The sequence below is a fragment of the Syngnathus leptorhynchus genome, chromosome 4, assembly GCF_054491065.1.
Source record: "Syngnathus leptorhynchus isolate UIUO chromosome 4, UIUO_Slep, whole genome shotgun sequence".
Taxonomy (NCBI): domain Eukaryota; kingdom Metazoa; phylum Chordata; class Actinopteri; order Syngnathiformes; family Syngnathidae; genus Syngnathus; species Syngnathus leptorhynchus.
Genome location: NC_141198.1, coordinates 7657965 through 7673291, shown reverse-complemented (window position 1 = coordinate 7673291; position 15327 = coordinate 7657965). Strand labels below are relative to the sequence as shown.

Here is a 15327-nt window from a genome sequence, read left to right as displayed (position 1 = left end):
TAGAAATAATCATCGTTGGCTGTCTGGATCAACATTTCACCAAATAACCTCGCACTCAGATGGACTTGGCGTATCGAAACATCTTATATGTGAACCGTATGATGTCCAATTGTTGAATTTATAAATACAGTCTTGAGGAGATGGTGCGATGGGTGGGGCACTTTGGCCTCACATTTCAGAGGTGCAGGGTTTAAATCCGGTTTTGCCGTTCCTCTGTGGAATTTTTGTTGTTGTAGTTACAACAAAATCACCTTCCATTTATTGCTCTGATTGCTATGTTATTATTTTAAGGCTTTATAATGGTTTCCAGCTGGGCTGACTTATCCGTACATTAGGCAAAGTGAGAAAAATCGAATTGCTCTGCTGGTAGAACTGTAATTAAAGGAGAGATAAAGGGCATGGGTAGGTTTGTGGAAGGGTTTGAAGGTGCTTGGTGGTTAACAATCATGTGACCCAGATCTTTGGTTACCGTAACAACCAAGAGCGGCGCAAGCTCGTTTTGACCCGGTTAGCGGCTAGTTGTTTGAAAACGACATTTAAGTATTGTGCAGCGATAAATTGACTATTGGCCTTATTCCAAAAATCACGATTATCCGCTCATGATTTTGTATTTTCATTATTTCAGTCTGAGTGTTGTGGAATACTCATATCATGACCCTTAATCATACATTCCCTCCAGGATGTGAACATTTCCATTTGTATTTAATGCATTATGCATAACTCATTTCTGCAATGTGTGTTGTTTTTGAAGGTTTGTTCTCGTGTACGTGGTTTGCAAAAATCTAGAAAAGCATCAGTGAAGACAAGACAGAAAACAAACAAGAATAGAACAAAGGCTGTCAAGGGAGTGCTGTTGTACGTCGCAAAAGGCTGCACAAACATTTTAAGAACCTTAAGTGCAATTTATGTGAGTCTGTGATTGGAAATGTCTAGTTAGACTGGAACCTTCACAGTCGACAGAGTTGCAATTCTTTCCATGCTACTGGCTGATGGTGGCAAACACGTAGGGATAGAAATTGTGTTTCATAGCTCATGAGACACTTTCTGTCATACGTCTAAGTGAAAAGAATTGTGTCTGGGAAGTATGTCTCCCCAAATCATCTTTATTGGTCAAGAATGTAAGGAATTTGTTGCATTTTGGATATGCATTATGTACAAATGGGCAGCACGATGACTTAACTCGTCCACCTCACAGTTCTCAAATGGAGGGTTCTGGCCTTTCTGTGTGGAGTTTGCATGTTCTCCCCATGCCTGCGTGGGTACTACAAGTTCCAAAAACATGCATGGTAGGCCGATTGACCACTCCAAATTGTCCATAGGTGTGGTTGTGGAAGGTTGTTGTCTAAATTTGCCTTCCGATTGGCTGGCGACAAGTTCAGGCGTTATGAAAATGGAATCATTTTGGTGGCTATATTTCGAATATGTAAGACAGCTGGGTCACTCAAAACCTCGCCTAACCCTATGTGGCCGCCAAAACACCTCGTATTACGTAATCGCTGCGAGGACACAGTCATTTTCTTGGAACCGGTGGGACTGGTGCTTAGAGAGGACAAATGAGCCAACGGAAGATGCTGGAAAAAAAAAAAAAGCATATTACATTTGTTGCAGCCAAGCTGTTTCTGTACTTTGTTGCAACAGCAAACTGGACTGTCACGGATGGACACAGATGTGATTCGATGAGAAAGTGCCTCAACAGCTCCTGAGGCAGTTTATACCTCCGCAAAAGTGACTACACAATTCATTCTTTCGTTGAATATTTTTCCTCATAATTATATTGACTAATTGGCATTTTTACGGTATTTTACAGTCTTACACCGAGTACCCGAGACAAAGATGTTTCCAATTTCCAAGATATTTCTTAAATTGATTCAAAAGAAGTTAGTCAGTTTTCGACTTTGCCTAAAGTTTCAACTAATACTTTTTCTGCTGTCGGCAAAGCGGCTCCTTTTTTTCTTTCTTGTGCTGTGTGATGAATGAATACATGAATTCACATGAGCATGTCTTCTTCTACTATGCATCTTTTTTTAGACAGTTGAAAAGCACACCCTCAATGTCCCGGGCTGATAATAGGATGTTACCAAGTCAAATGTTCGACATTTACGGGCACATCCACAGTAGCCCTGCAGACTTAACATAATACTACGTGCTGCATTCACACTGTGTCAAACACGCTCACCCCGGACCGCAAGACGCCAACAGAAACCATATTGCGTGTAATCATTTTGATGAATACATTCATAAATAAACAACCAGACAGACATACAACCCCCTCGACAAAATAAAATATTTAAAATGTCTATTAAATCGGGCAAACACAATTTTCATCACACATGACTTAGCAATCTACCTTCATATTTTTTTAGAATCCATCCAAATACATGAAAAGGACATTATGATAGATGTATTTGCATATTGTGAAATGTATTCAACAGGATTTTACATAGAACAATGATGATCTCTTGTATTAGTGCATTTTCTTTGCCAAATGGTGGCAATAGTTAGCATTGTTCCTTCGCAGGATAAAAGTTCTCTATGGTTTGCGGCTCATCTCTCAAAACTACACAAGTTATGTTAATTGGAATTTACATTGTATCCACAAAAGGAAATGGGTTGTAGATGGGTTTTCTAAATGAGATTATACAGTTAAACACATTCATAAGACTGGCAGGAGACAGAAAAATACTGTCATCTTCGCTCCAAATAATTTGTGTTTGCAAATAATCTGAGAGTGGAGTTGAGTAGAAAAGGAAATGTGTCATATGATATGGCGGGAAGTAGAGAGGCTGATGAGATTAATAATGATCACTTGATGAACTCTAATTCACAGCAATTAATAGATTGTATGGTAATCACTCACAATGCATTATCATAATTGGATCGTGACGCTGCCACCATCCCTTATGAAATTAATGTGGTGACTTACAGTGTGATAAAGGGATAGACATAAATACAGTACTTCTTGCTGATTTTGCCCATTGAATGCTCAAATTAGTTATAAAGATAAATAAACAAACAAACAAGTGGTTGTTTTTGCTCTCCACTTGTGTCCAGGTGTTTTCCACTTAAAAGTACAAACTTGATCTTTTGTGACCAATGATAATAATGGAGTTGTCCATTTGCCAAAGAAAAATAAATCTTTTTTTTTTTTCCCCTCTCCGGCATTTAGTGCACAGTAAAGTGCTCTTAACGAGCTTGATGTTGGATAATGTGTCTTGCCACTGAAAGGAAGAAAACAAGACATATTGCCCTGGACTATTTGGAAGCACTTTTGTCCTTGAGAGATGTCAAAGTTGTCAAGAACATTTATCACTGTCTGTACATTTAAGTTATCCATATAGATGACACATTATAAGAACAATTTTTGGAATGAATTATTTAAAATAAATCTATTGTGGTGATCAGTTTATCATTCCTTTTGAATGACTATTTTGACAGTCAAGAAAGTTTTCTGTAGATTACAGTGGTGCCTTGAGATATGAGTGACCTGACTTTTTATTTGAGAAGTGAGCTGTCAATCAGCCTGTTGTTTTTCTTTGACTTACAACTTCATATTTGAGATACAAGCTCTCTACTGTCTCAGGTGATGCAGCTCACTTCAAAACAGATATACAGTAATTAGTGAATTTTTCTTTTCTATATAAAAAGATACTTCAAGCTGCTCATTACATCTTTCAGCTGAAGGTTACTGCTGAATATGAAACAAAGAGGATATTGTGTATTCAAAACAACCACATAGACTAGGAGTGTCAAACTCATTCTTTTCGCGGGCCACATTGTCGTCAAAGTTTCTTTTGGAGGGCCATTATGACTGTCAATCTAAATAAATGTAGGAGTACCTCCCATCATATACAGTATAAACTACAAACTGAAAAATAACTCGTTTTCAAATCAGTCTAGTAAAAACTGGTCAAATATTTAAAAAAGATTTTTTTTTTTAAAGTGAAGACAATTTGCAATTCTAGTAATGACACAAATTTGATGCACAATTTGTCTTCAGGGGCTACATGAAATGATGTGGCGGGCCGTATCTGGCCCCCAGCCCTTGAGTTTGACACCTCTGACATAGACTCTGTCTAGCATATAATGGGAAACATTATAAACACATAGCAAATTGAATCTTTGTGGCAATGTTTCTTTTAAGCAATCGCTATCTGAGCACAACATTTTGGGCATTAACAATGGTTGCGTGCTGTTTTCCAAATGTTTTAAGGTTAGTGTTCACAGTTCAAAAGAAAATGTATTTACAACGAAAAAAAGACTGACCAAACCGCGATAGATAGAAAGTCACGTAGAATCAAAACGCGTAAAGTTAAGGTTCAACTGTATTGGGTATTATCTGCAAAGAACAACTAATAACCCTGCCAAAACCAAAAACCGAGAGAGGATCTGATCTGTGTGTCTGATCTGTGTGTCTAATGTGCCATGCAGAAAAAAAGAGTAATGAAAACTGTTTATTTTAATTATGTCATTACTGTATTTTTTTTAAAAGTATAAAATAGAAAAAAAAAAACATGGGGCTGGAACAGATTAAGGGTTTTGCATTTCATCGAGTAAAAATGATGTAACAAACGTGTTCACAGAACCAAAAACATTTGCATCTCAAGGCACCATTGTATTAATAAGCTTGTATATGGTGTATTAGTCATTTAAACAGTAGAAAATAATGTTTTCAACTTCACTTGGGAAAACCGGAGGGACAGTAATGCCCCAAGGCTGTCATCCACCTGCGATTTAATGTAGTAGATGTCAATTAAGCATGCTTTATATGTGACATTAATTACTCCACTCGAGACGAAAGTGCTGCCTCGGTGCATGCCATTTATTTTCATGTTGATTAAATTGAAGGTCATTTGGTATTGAATTACAAAAATGATGAGTCTCTTCTTTTTGCTATGGAAGGACATTGGAGAAGCAGTTTAAAAAAAAACAACCCCAAAAACCTAAAATAACCAATAATGCTGATGTTAATGAGCTTTGCCCCATGACATGCTAATTAAGATATTAATCATATTGACAAAATCAAAACATTGATTGAACTCATACATCCTCGCCTGACCATTGGTTGCCAACCCAACCCAGGTGATTTAAATAAATGTATTTTAAATTTGTGATTTAAAAATGTCACTGCACCAATGGAAGATAGACCAATAGATGCCCAAAAAATGTACAGCTAATTATGATGGCATAATTATTCTGATTCTTTTTGCTGGATTAGTATTTGTTTTAATTAAAAAAAAAGAAGAAGCTTTTTTTGTGAATGGAGAGGATTTTATTAGCTCTGCAAAGTGGAAACACGCAAATTGAATTTTCTTTGTGTTGACATTACAGTCACTAGGACGTATCATTTTATTTCAAGATATATTTTAATAGCCAGATTTTGCAAAGGTTACCAGAGAGCAATCCTCGCAGCTGTAAGTTTTAAGTTGTTCATATGTTTGAACATTAGTGACCTAGCGGGTCAACACCCAATAAATGTTATTTATTTGCTTGTTTTTAACACCCTACGGTGTAGCGATAAAGACGAGATAGGTACTTTTGGTCTTTATAGGTTTTCACCGTCTTATCTTGTTGTATGCCACAGCTCTTCTAATGCCGCCATCATTCACATGGAAACAATGAAGCCTCCAGCAAGGACTTTTCAGAATGTCCGTCACCTTCAGCAATCATTTATGGGTGCTCTCAAAAGTGAACAAGATGAATGTTGTACCAGAAAGAAATGAATTGCAATCGAAAGGAAAGAGAAAATGTTTGTGCTTATTCCAAGAAACAGTGACTTTTTTGGTCCTAAATTAAGGAATGGTCTTTAATATTTATGAAATCCTGAAGCCATTGTTCTTGTTTGGGTCGGGACAAACTGGAGCATAGCCCAGCTGACTTTGGGCGAGGTGGGGTGTACACAGTAAACCTTGTGATAGACTGGCAATCTGCCTTTCACCTGAAGTCATTTGAGCTCCGGCTCCCCGCAACCCTAATGAGCACAGGCATATTAGAAAATGAACGGAGGGAGAGATGAGACAAATAAAATCGATCCTGAACAATGACTTTTTTTTTTCTCTGCTCCGCCATGTGAGGATCTGAAATTGAACGAACATATTCACGATTAAGTGTGACCTAATCGTGACCTGTTCAATCGCTAAATATTTCACGTTGGTAAATAGTATTTTATGATGTTAAAAAATGTAGCGCTAGAGAGTTCATAATAACTTATAGTATTCAGGGTCTTTATTTACTCAACCACAGACAAGACAATGTGTTAGGCTATTGCGAGTTGATGTCTAGTAATTGGTCAAGAGAGAATTGTAAATGTGGTGTAACAAAAGGGAATGGAATATGCCATTGGGTTACATAAACCACGAATATTTGCTTTTTGATCTTGGGTCCCTCAATAATACTATGCAATGTTCATTTTCCCCAAAATAACAAATGATGCAATTAAAGTGGAGGAAAACATTCCATTAACAGTCTTATTGCTCCTTTTACTGTATTTCTGTTATTTTTGATGAGGAAATCTACATGAATCAAATGATGGTGTTTGCAATTGAATGTCCCCCGTGAAAGGCATTAAGATTTGCATGATTTCCTTCTCAATTCTGTTGGTTAGTGGTCCAAGTATTTGATCTGTGTGCGGTATAAAAGAACATAATGGATGATCTTGATGGAATCCACTCTTCTCCTTTATTTTTTGCTATTTTTGCAGTTTTATTGAGCCACTTCAGCAAGTGCAATGCCTGTATGACACTTTGTATCTATCTATGTGTGTGTTTAATATTTAATGTTGACATTTTCCCTACCTTTACAGTAAATCATCTGAGAAATGACTCTATATTTTATTAAAGGTATTAATTGAAGCCAGAGTTTGACTCCACATAAACCAGCAAAAATAAATAGCCGTATATGCTTATATGTCACATACGTACATTTAATTGTTGTGGTTGTTTCATTTCCCAAGAGCTGGCAGTGGAAAATACTGCTCACCCTGCAAATGTTTCTCAGATTCTCAGTGAACCCAAGATGCTACGGCATCGTTTATTGCAGCCAAAACATCCTTCACTATAATATGTTTTACAAACAGAGATGTATTATAGCTATATAGTCACAGCTCTTGTTATTTCCAATGGATCATGTAAGGGGGCTATAATGAGTCTGATACTGGAATGTGACCAAGAACTTAAAGATTGATGATGTTCAGTAATAGAAAAAAAAAAAATGATGGCACTGGAAAACAACAAAAAAACCTCCAAAGCAGACAGGATGAAATGCAGCTCATTTTCTGGTGTATTTTTTTTTCCTTTATTGGAAGCAGTTATGCACTGAGCAGTCAGAATGAAGGACATTCCATCTATTTTTTTTTTTTATCATAGTCCTCTTCTGTACTTGGTACTCTCTGGAATAGCATAAAAAAAAAAGGAAAATAGCAAATGTGAGGTTATCTTCATTTAAAACTCTAAACTCACTGTACATAGGTGTGAATGTCTAAATGTACCCGGTGATTGTCTGGCGTCCAGTCCCTGCCTCTTTGCCTCTTGCCCAAAACCAGCTGGCAAAGACTGACCCACATGAGGGTAAGCGCTACACAAAATGGAAGAAATCCATCCATTTTCTGTGAACAATATTGGGTGCATTTTTGGAGGAATGTGGGAAAGAGCCAGAGTACATGCCTGCAAGCACAATGCACAGGGGAAAAACATGCAAACTCTACACAGGAAGGACTGAGCAAAGATTCAAACACAGAACCTGTGTTCTAGTGTCTTTTCTTTTTTTTTTGGGGGGGGGGGGGGTCTAGTACTTGTAACAATGGCACCAAAGCATTAGTATTCAAATGAGTTTCACAGGTGACATAGGCGACACAAAAGGTGGCATAACAAAGAAATTGTGTTTTGCAAAAGAGGGACACAAGACACTATATACTTTTCATACTTCAGTAACTCTATTTTCAGCCAACTTTAATCATTTTAATTTCACAGCCAGGTACTCATTATTTTGGCCAGGTAGCTTGAAGGAAGTGTTTGAACATTTGAATTCATATAAGATTGTCTGCCATTCTATTACTGCCATGAAGAAAATAGGACATCTTGTCTATCTTGTGAACTAATTTTGTGGAATTTAAGAATCAGTCATCCTTGAAGAAATACCCTCCGGTGGATGGTAATATAAAAGCAGCAATGATAAAAGCAGTGGCCTGTCATAGAATTAAGGAACAGTAAGGAACAGTTCAACTCAAACTCTTTTGCAGACATACAAATATTAATTTGTGAGCGTATAACACAAATAGCATGATGCCTACAGCCACAATATTGTGACCTCTTACATTTCCAAAACGAGAACACTTTTAAATATGTTGCCTTCACAGAGCATTAACATTTAACCTGAAAATGTTAATCAGTATTTGATTTTGTGGTGCAGGCATACACCATACTGAGAGACATGTTTGATGTGTTTGACTCTGATTGAACTAATTAAAATGTACCTCCGGAGAGAGGTCTTTATGGGGAAATGGAGCAATATTGTAAAGTTAAAAAAAAGATATCAAGCTCAAAAAAAGATAAAAAGTTTAAAAAGATACAAATCTGCTCTTCCCATTTTTGTGTCCAGTTATCGTTTAACGTACGGAACGGATAATGTCATGACCATTACAGGGCCGTCTTTTGTTCATTATTTGCTCTAATGTGATAAGCGAGATCACTTGGCTATGGATGGAAATCTTTTTTTTTTTAATTACTAGGTGACCTTAATAAGCCGCCTTGCAAAAAAATAAAAAATAAAAACAGCCCACTGCCTGCCAGGCAAGCCCCGAGCAAGCTCGTAGGCAGCGCCACCACCTCCTTCCTCATTTGACTTGAGATTTATCCAACATCTACCCAGCCAACATCTGATTCTAAGCAATCTGAGTTATTCTCGCAATATTGCCACGTCCAAGAAATATATTATGAAATATGAGTCCACGTTGAATGTGGCATCTTAACTTGGATTTAGGTATTACGCATGTGAGGCTGATGCACTGCGTCTGTTTGGATGAGAGTGACAGAGAGAGTGCGTCATCAGTGACTGGTTGACAGACCTTCCGTCAATAGCAAAAGAATAACTCGGATTAGTTCGAATCAGGTGTTGTCTAATAATGGGGTGGATGCTGCCGTTATCTCATGACAAATTAGAAGAAATTGAATAGAAATTGTTGTTGAACATTTTCTCCAGTAAATTAGAAGCCATTATTATTGCTAGAATCAGTCCGTGATATTTCCTACACCCTGACCTTCTTTCTCCTGAGCGGACACACTCGACACATCATAACATTTTAAAATAATGCCGATCATAATGGGCCTTAGGACTCTTTTGTCAAGGTTTAGTATTTTTGTTGTTGTTGCTATTACTGAAAAATCTAATTCAACAAAAGGCTATTGTCTGAGTCATATCCGGTAAAAAGATTTTTTTTTTTTTCATTGTGTTTACCAGCGTGTCTCCCAAGGAAACCATTCAGTTTGTCTTCACAAAGAAAGACTCCAGGCTTTGGCACCAACACAAAAGTTACCTACGTTTAATGCAGCAACTAATGACCACCTCGGCCAACACTGATATAAGAACATAAGAAAATAGCAATAACAGGAAAACTAAACATCACCTAGGACAAATGTATTCATGTAGCCCTCAATCACAAAAACATCTCAAAGGGCTACACAAGCTAAAAAAAAAAAAAAACCTTCAGAAAAGGATCACAGTTGTAGGGACTCCGCATCCAGGAAGACTGATGTGCAGTAAATGCAGAGTGCTAAGGGTTTGACATGACTCTGGCGCCTCTGACAATTTGGTGGCAGAATGTAGTCTAGACTTAAGACCAGTTGAAAGCAGCTCTAAGTTGTGGTTGAAAGGCCTCCTTCAAGTGATCTGTAATCACCCTGGCAAATTAAAATCATCCTCATGTTAAATCATCCTAATGTGCATGCTTTGATCTTCTGCATGACTCCGAGCAGGTCAATTTCTGCTTCCGCAATGTCAAAGATTGACAATGATCAAGAAATAAATTGGCTGTGTTCGCTCCCATTCAATGTGTTCACTCCCACAATGGCACAAACACCCCTTTCTACATACACCCATATACAAAAATACCAAACGAAATGAAGGTAACTGAAGGTAGAAAACACTTTTAACTAGATTTGCCTGGCCACAAAAAACATTCCAATAAGTCTGGTTTAACCTATTGCAATAGTGTAGAAATGAATTTTATGTGAAGATTTAAAACTTTCTACAGAGGTAGCCGATCTAATTTGTGTGGTGGGCGTTCCTGAGTACTGGAACAGAAAGAGAGGATGACTTATAACCTGCTGACGTCTTTACAGCTTTCCAAGAGGTTAAAAGAACTGCCTGTGGTAAGCGCAAGGCTCATGATGGACACAAGATAACCCCCCTAAGTCGACTTTGTAAAGTTTTATAGGTAAGGAGCAACAACTTGAAATCACATCTCATGTGGACTGGGAGCCAGTTCAAGGTTGCCAGCATTGCAGTCATGTGACCAAACTAGAGCAATGTAATGTTCTTGTAAATGTTCTTTTAAAATGCAGCTGAAGGGAGGAAGTTGAGTCAAGTACACCTCCCCCAGATTTTTTGCTTAGTCACTTTGACTTCTTTTGACTTGACTTTGGTATTTTTACCAAAACTCAAGAGTGATGTCCTTAAATGTACCTTTGTCTGACAGGACCAAAAACTACATAATACATTTTGAATAACGATGCAGAGGTCAAAGTGTATACCTAGTTTAAGATCATGAACCACTTGAGTGACGGTGATCTCAAATATTTCAAATAGATTGACCATGTGATCATCAATTATTTTCCAAATGCTCATATTAAAACTGGAGTCTACATATAAAAACTTATTTTTTGGGCTGTGCAATTGAAGATTTTTTTTTTTTCCAATTTCCATTCTCTGTCATGGGGCCAGTTGTTTCCAAAGCATAATTGGACACTGGACACATATTCTATAAAAAAAAAAAAAAAAAAAGAAAGTAAAATAGCAATAAGCAGGGTGACTATAATAACTTTATTACTGGAAGCTGATGAAAATCGTACTTTTACGTTCACATATTAATAAACAAATGTAGTCTGTCGTGTGTGGCAGAACGTGGTCCTCTCCCAGGAGTTCAACGATTTCTGGGACATAATGAATATTTCTATGCAACATTAGAGTTAACACACTTGAAAATGTAATTGCCTTTGAATGGGGACAATTGTTAGGTGCAATACGTGAAAAGACATTGATTGTAATTCTTACAAGAGTGCAAAGAGGTTGGTTAAAAGTTACAAATGACCATCGATTATTTTTTTTTTTTTTACCTCATATAATGGAAAATAAAGCAATGACAATAAAACCATAAGATGCATCTTTAATGGGATGTCATCACTGCCATATTGGCTTCATTTTACCTTCTAAATTCAGCTCTAACCTTTGGCAAGGAAAACATTGCACGCATGTTCTGCTGGAAAAAGAATGTGCAGTGACAGATGTAAATCAAAATTTCACGCCTGTCAAGTGAGCGCTGGCCCCACACAGTTTGACTTTACAGGAACACACAGAAAACCAATCATATTTCTGGACGTCTGCCGGCAGGATTTTTGCAATTCTGTTTTCCCTCGTCCTCCGCTTGTTTTTTGCTGTCAGCTTCTCAGATGCCTCCGTCAACTGAAGGACATTCTCCACTTCAGGGAGCAGCTGACAACATATAGACTTTTCCTCTGCTTGACTTTGCGCATAGCGCGCGGCTGTGTTTGTACCTCGTTGTTTCTCAGTCGATACTGTGCACCGCTGCAATATTTCAACCAAACAAATAACCCCGATAATGGTTTGCAAGATGCAGACCACAACTCTCTAATCAGCATTCCTCCCTTGGCTACACACAGCACAAAAACATGAAGAAAATTGCTTTTCATCAGTCATTATATGACAAATCAGAGCATAATTACAATATCTGTCAAAGTTGAATCAACAAATCATTTATACTGTTCTCAGTATTTTCTTTTTGTTTTTGCATTTGGAAATTCTCCCATTGGTCCTTGAAAGAAATGCATCATGATAAATGCAATCATTAGTCAATTATCAAGAAGCATCAATCCAAACAAACAATTAGACTTGTCAGCAACGCTGTACCTTCAACAACAACAAAAAACAAAGAATGACATGCATGACGCCTGTAGTACAACATCTGTAGTAAAATGATTAATTGTACAGGTCGTGGCTCACACTTGGGGGAAAATATCATCTTTTTATAGATTTCACATGCCAGAGCATCGGTTAATCCTGCCTGACTCAACACATGCCCACGTGTCCCCTGTGCAGGTTATCTTCAGTTTTCAAGGGAACACTGAAAGGCGGAGGTGGAAGGAAAGCAGAGGAAGAAGACAGATAATGTCTCCCTAATAGCATAACAAACTTGACCCGTAGCAACTGCAATCCTCATGGGGTCTTCCTCAATTTTGCTTTTTCCTCTTCTGTGCTTTTATTTTTAGTGTCACTTTTTTGTAAGTCGTAGAATTGTGGGCTCCTCGCTCTATAAACCAGTTTGTTTCAACACCAGTGACCCACATTCAGCTAATACCGTTGTCAGTGTTATTAAAGTCAAGAGAGGAGTCACAAAAGAGGATGAAAAATAGGAAAATATGCCATCAATTTTCTATGCGCCCTTCACATCCTATGAAATGTTTAACTCTGCAGCAAAAAAAAAAAGCCTGTTTCCTTTCTTTTCCTTCCCCGGCTCACATTTTTACCATCATCGTTTTCTTCAATTACAGTCATATTTGTTGGCATGTTTCACAAACAATGCAAAATCAATATTACATTACTTATAACAAATACGCAACAGTTTTATGATCAATTACACACTGTAATGAGCTCCAATACAGGAGGTGATGATAATAATGTTTTCAATCATTTTTGAATGAGCCTGCCATAGAAGTACTCATTTCAACATGTGTATTATTGGAATTGTAGTTGTGGGCAATGACGTGTTACGCAGTCTTGTAACACACTCTAGGAGCTCTATTTTGTTCTGCTCGAACTGGGGTAACCACAATTAGAAACACTTTTCACTTGGATTCCACCGCTGCCGACTAGTTTTGTTCCAAAACAAATATGAGACGGAACGCAGCTTTAAAATGAATAATTCACTTTGGAATAAATGAGTATCATCCATACAAAGGATGAATCAAGTATGGGTCGGTTTCCCAAATGAACGTAACACTTCTATTTCGTACCTTATGCAGTGGTAAAGCATAAACTAGCCAAGTATTGAAACTGACAATATTTCTCTGCTGGAAAGTCTTTCATCAGAGTAATAAACAGATTTTTTTGCCAAACACTGTACACATTCAAATACATAAAGAACCAGCCTCTATAGCTTCATATTTTACATCACACGATAAAAACAGGCAAGTAAAAAAAAAATGTCTCTGTTCCTTTACAGACGGTACTCTCCAGAAAGCGTCAACATATCGGGCGGCGCTGACTTGTGGTCAGTTTGTAGATTGGGTAACGTGGTAAATGCTGGCATGCCACAGCTCCCATGTTAATCACAGTCATAATGAGCTCCAAAAATATCTCTTTCTCACAAATTGATTTATCTGAAAATGTCCTTCCGCGCGAAGAGAGGAACATTTCATGAAGCCATTTATTTAAAAAATCGGTCGTCTGATGATAGACTTAGCCAGAAATGTCACTTGTGGTTTCATAACGGCGAGTGAAACGTTATACTTCACATTCTATTGATCCTGAAACGGTGCACGTGCACGGTCTTGCCTCATTCACCAGCGAATCCATGGTCTCCGAGTTTGAATGGTAGCTCAGGTAGTACTCTTGCAACTGAGAGTTAAGGTCCTGCTCCTGCTTCCGGCCTTTTTTCCTGCGCTTATGTTTGACTGAGTGCTGCTGCAGTTGCCTCAGGGTGCTGGGGTAGTGTCTCCAGGAGACATAAATAACCAGCAGGATCAATGACACGGACAAAAACAGGGCTACGGTGCCTGCGATGATTTTATGGAAAGCCATATGTTCGAAGGGTATCTCTGGGAAAGGTGAAGTTGAAGGGTCCAGGGAGGCAGGCGTTGAGGAGCTCACGGCTGTGGGCATCACAGTCTGTCTGTCTGTCTTACCAGGCCAGATGGCTGAAGGCGCCGAGGTCCGCACAGGAGACTCACTGTGAGCTAGACGGTGAGGTGTGACGTTCACAAAGGGGCTTGAAGTCAATAAAACCGGAGCACGGGAAGTGTCCAAGGTCGACATGATGTCCACGCAGGTGGAATAATTCCCCACAACATCCACAACCCTCTCCCCCTGCGTAGACTTTGGACTGCTGCATATCATGCTGATGTCTTTGGCATCCCTCAAGGTCCTGAGCCACGCCATGAGCGGGCAAATGTTGGGCCTGCAGTCCCAGGCGTTCCCCGCCAAACCGATGGTGGTCACTGAGGTCCACGCCGCCACCGCTTCCACGGGCACACTCCTGAGCTTGTTGGATTCCAGATTGAGTGTTTGTAAATTTGGCATCGACTGGAAAACCAAGGGATCCAACGTTTGGATTTCATTCCCCGAAAGGTCCAGTTTCTGCAGTTTGGGCCAGGTCCAAGGTACGCCTTGGCTGACGGCTCGTATGCGGTTCCATTGCAAATAAAGAGCCTGCAGGTTGGTGAGGCGCGGGAAAATGTAGAAATTAATCCGAGAAAATTGATTGTGCTCTAAATGAAGTTCTTTGAGACGAAACAGTCCCAAAAAGGTTGTGCGGGTGAGGCTCCGCAGCCGGTTGTATCCCAAATCCAGGAACTCCAGGCTACGGCATTCCAGAAACGTACGGACCGTAATCTGTTTTAGTCCGTTGGATCGAAGGTGCAGATTCTGGAGCTTGCGCAGGCCAAACAAATGTCCCGGCTGGAGGGACTGGAGCTTGTTGTAAGACAGATCCAAATTGCGCAGGTTTGGAATGGCGCTGAATGTGTTGTTGTGCAGGTGGGCTATTTTATTGGAGCTGACGATGAGTTCTTTGAGCCTCCTCACGCCGTGGAAGGCTAAAACATCCACGGCACTGATGGAATTGTGGTCCAAGTAGAGCCAGACAAGTTGATTGAGATGCGCAAACTGGTAGGGCATCAGCACCAGAAGGTTGTTATAGCGCAGAGACAGACCTTGGCATCCCGTGGTGATGTTCTCCGGAATGTCTTGGAAAACGCCTGATTCACAGTAGACCAGCTTGCCTTCGCAGCGACAACTTGCTGGGCACATCCTCTCCCCCTTGCTGAGCAGCAGCCACACAGCCGCCTGCACCAGAAGACATGAAATCCTCCAGCCAAACATCAC

At 39.1% G+C, this 15327-nt stretch overlaps 1 protein-coding gene across 1 annotated transcript; it reads right to left on the bottom strand.

Moving 5' to 3' along the window:
• Positions 1-13728: 13728 nt before the first annotated feature.
• Positions 13729-15327, bottom strand: lrrtm4l2 (leucine rich repeat transmembrane neuronal 4 like 2). Its single transcript, XM_085910161.1, has one exon. The coding sequence runs from the start codon at positions 15322-15324 to the stop codon at positions 13729-13731; it is 1596 nt and encodes a 531-aa protein (XP_085766287.1). The 5' UTR covers positions 15325-15327.

What these genes read in the sequence shown, in the direction of transcription:
- lrrtm4l2 (XM_085910161.1), bottom strand. Translation starts at nt 15,324, where the DNA reads ATGTTTGGCTGGAGGATTTCATGTCTTCTGGTGCAGGCGGCTGTGTGG.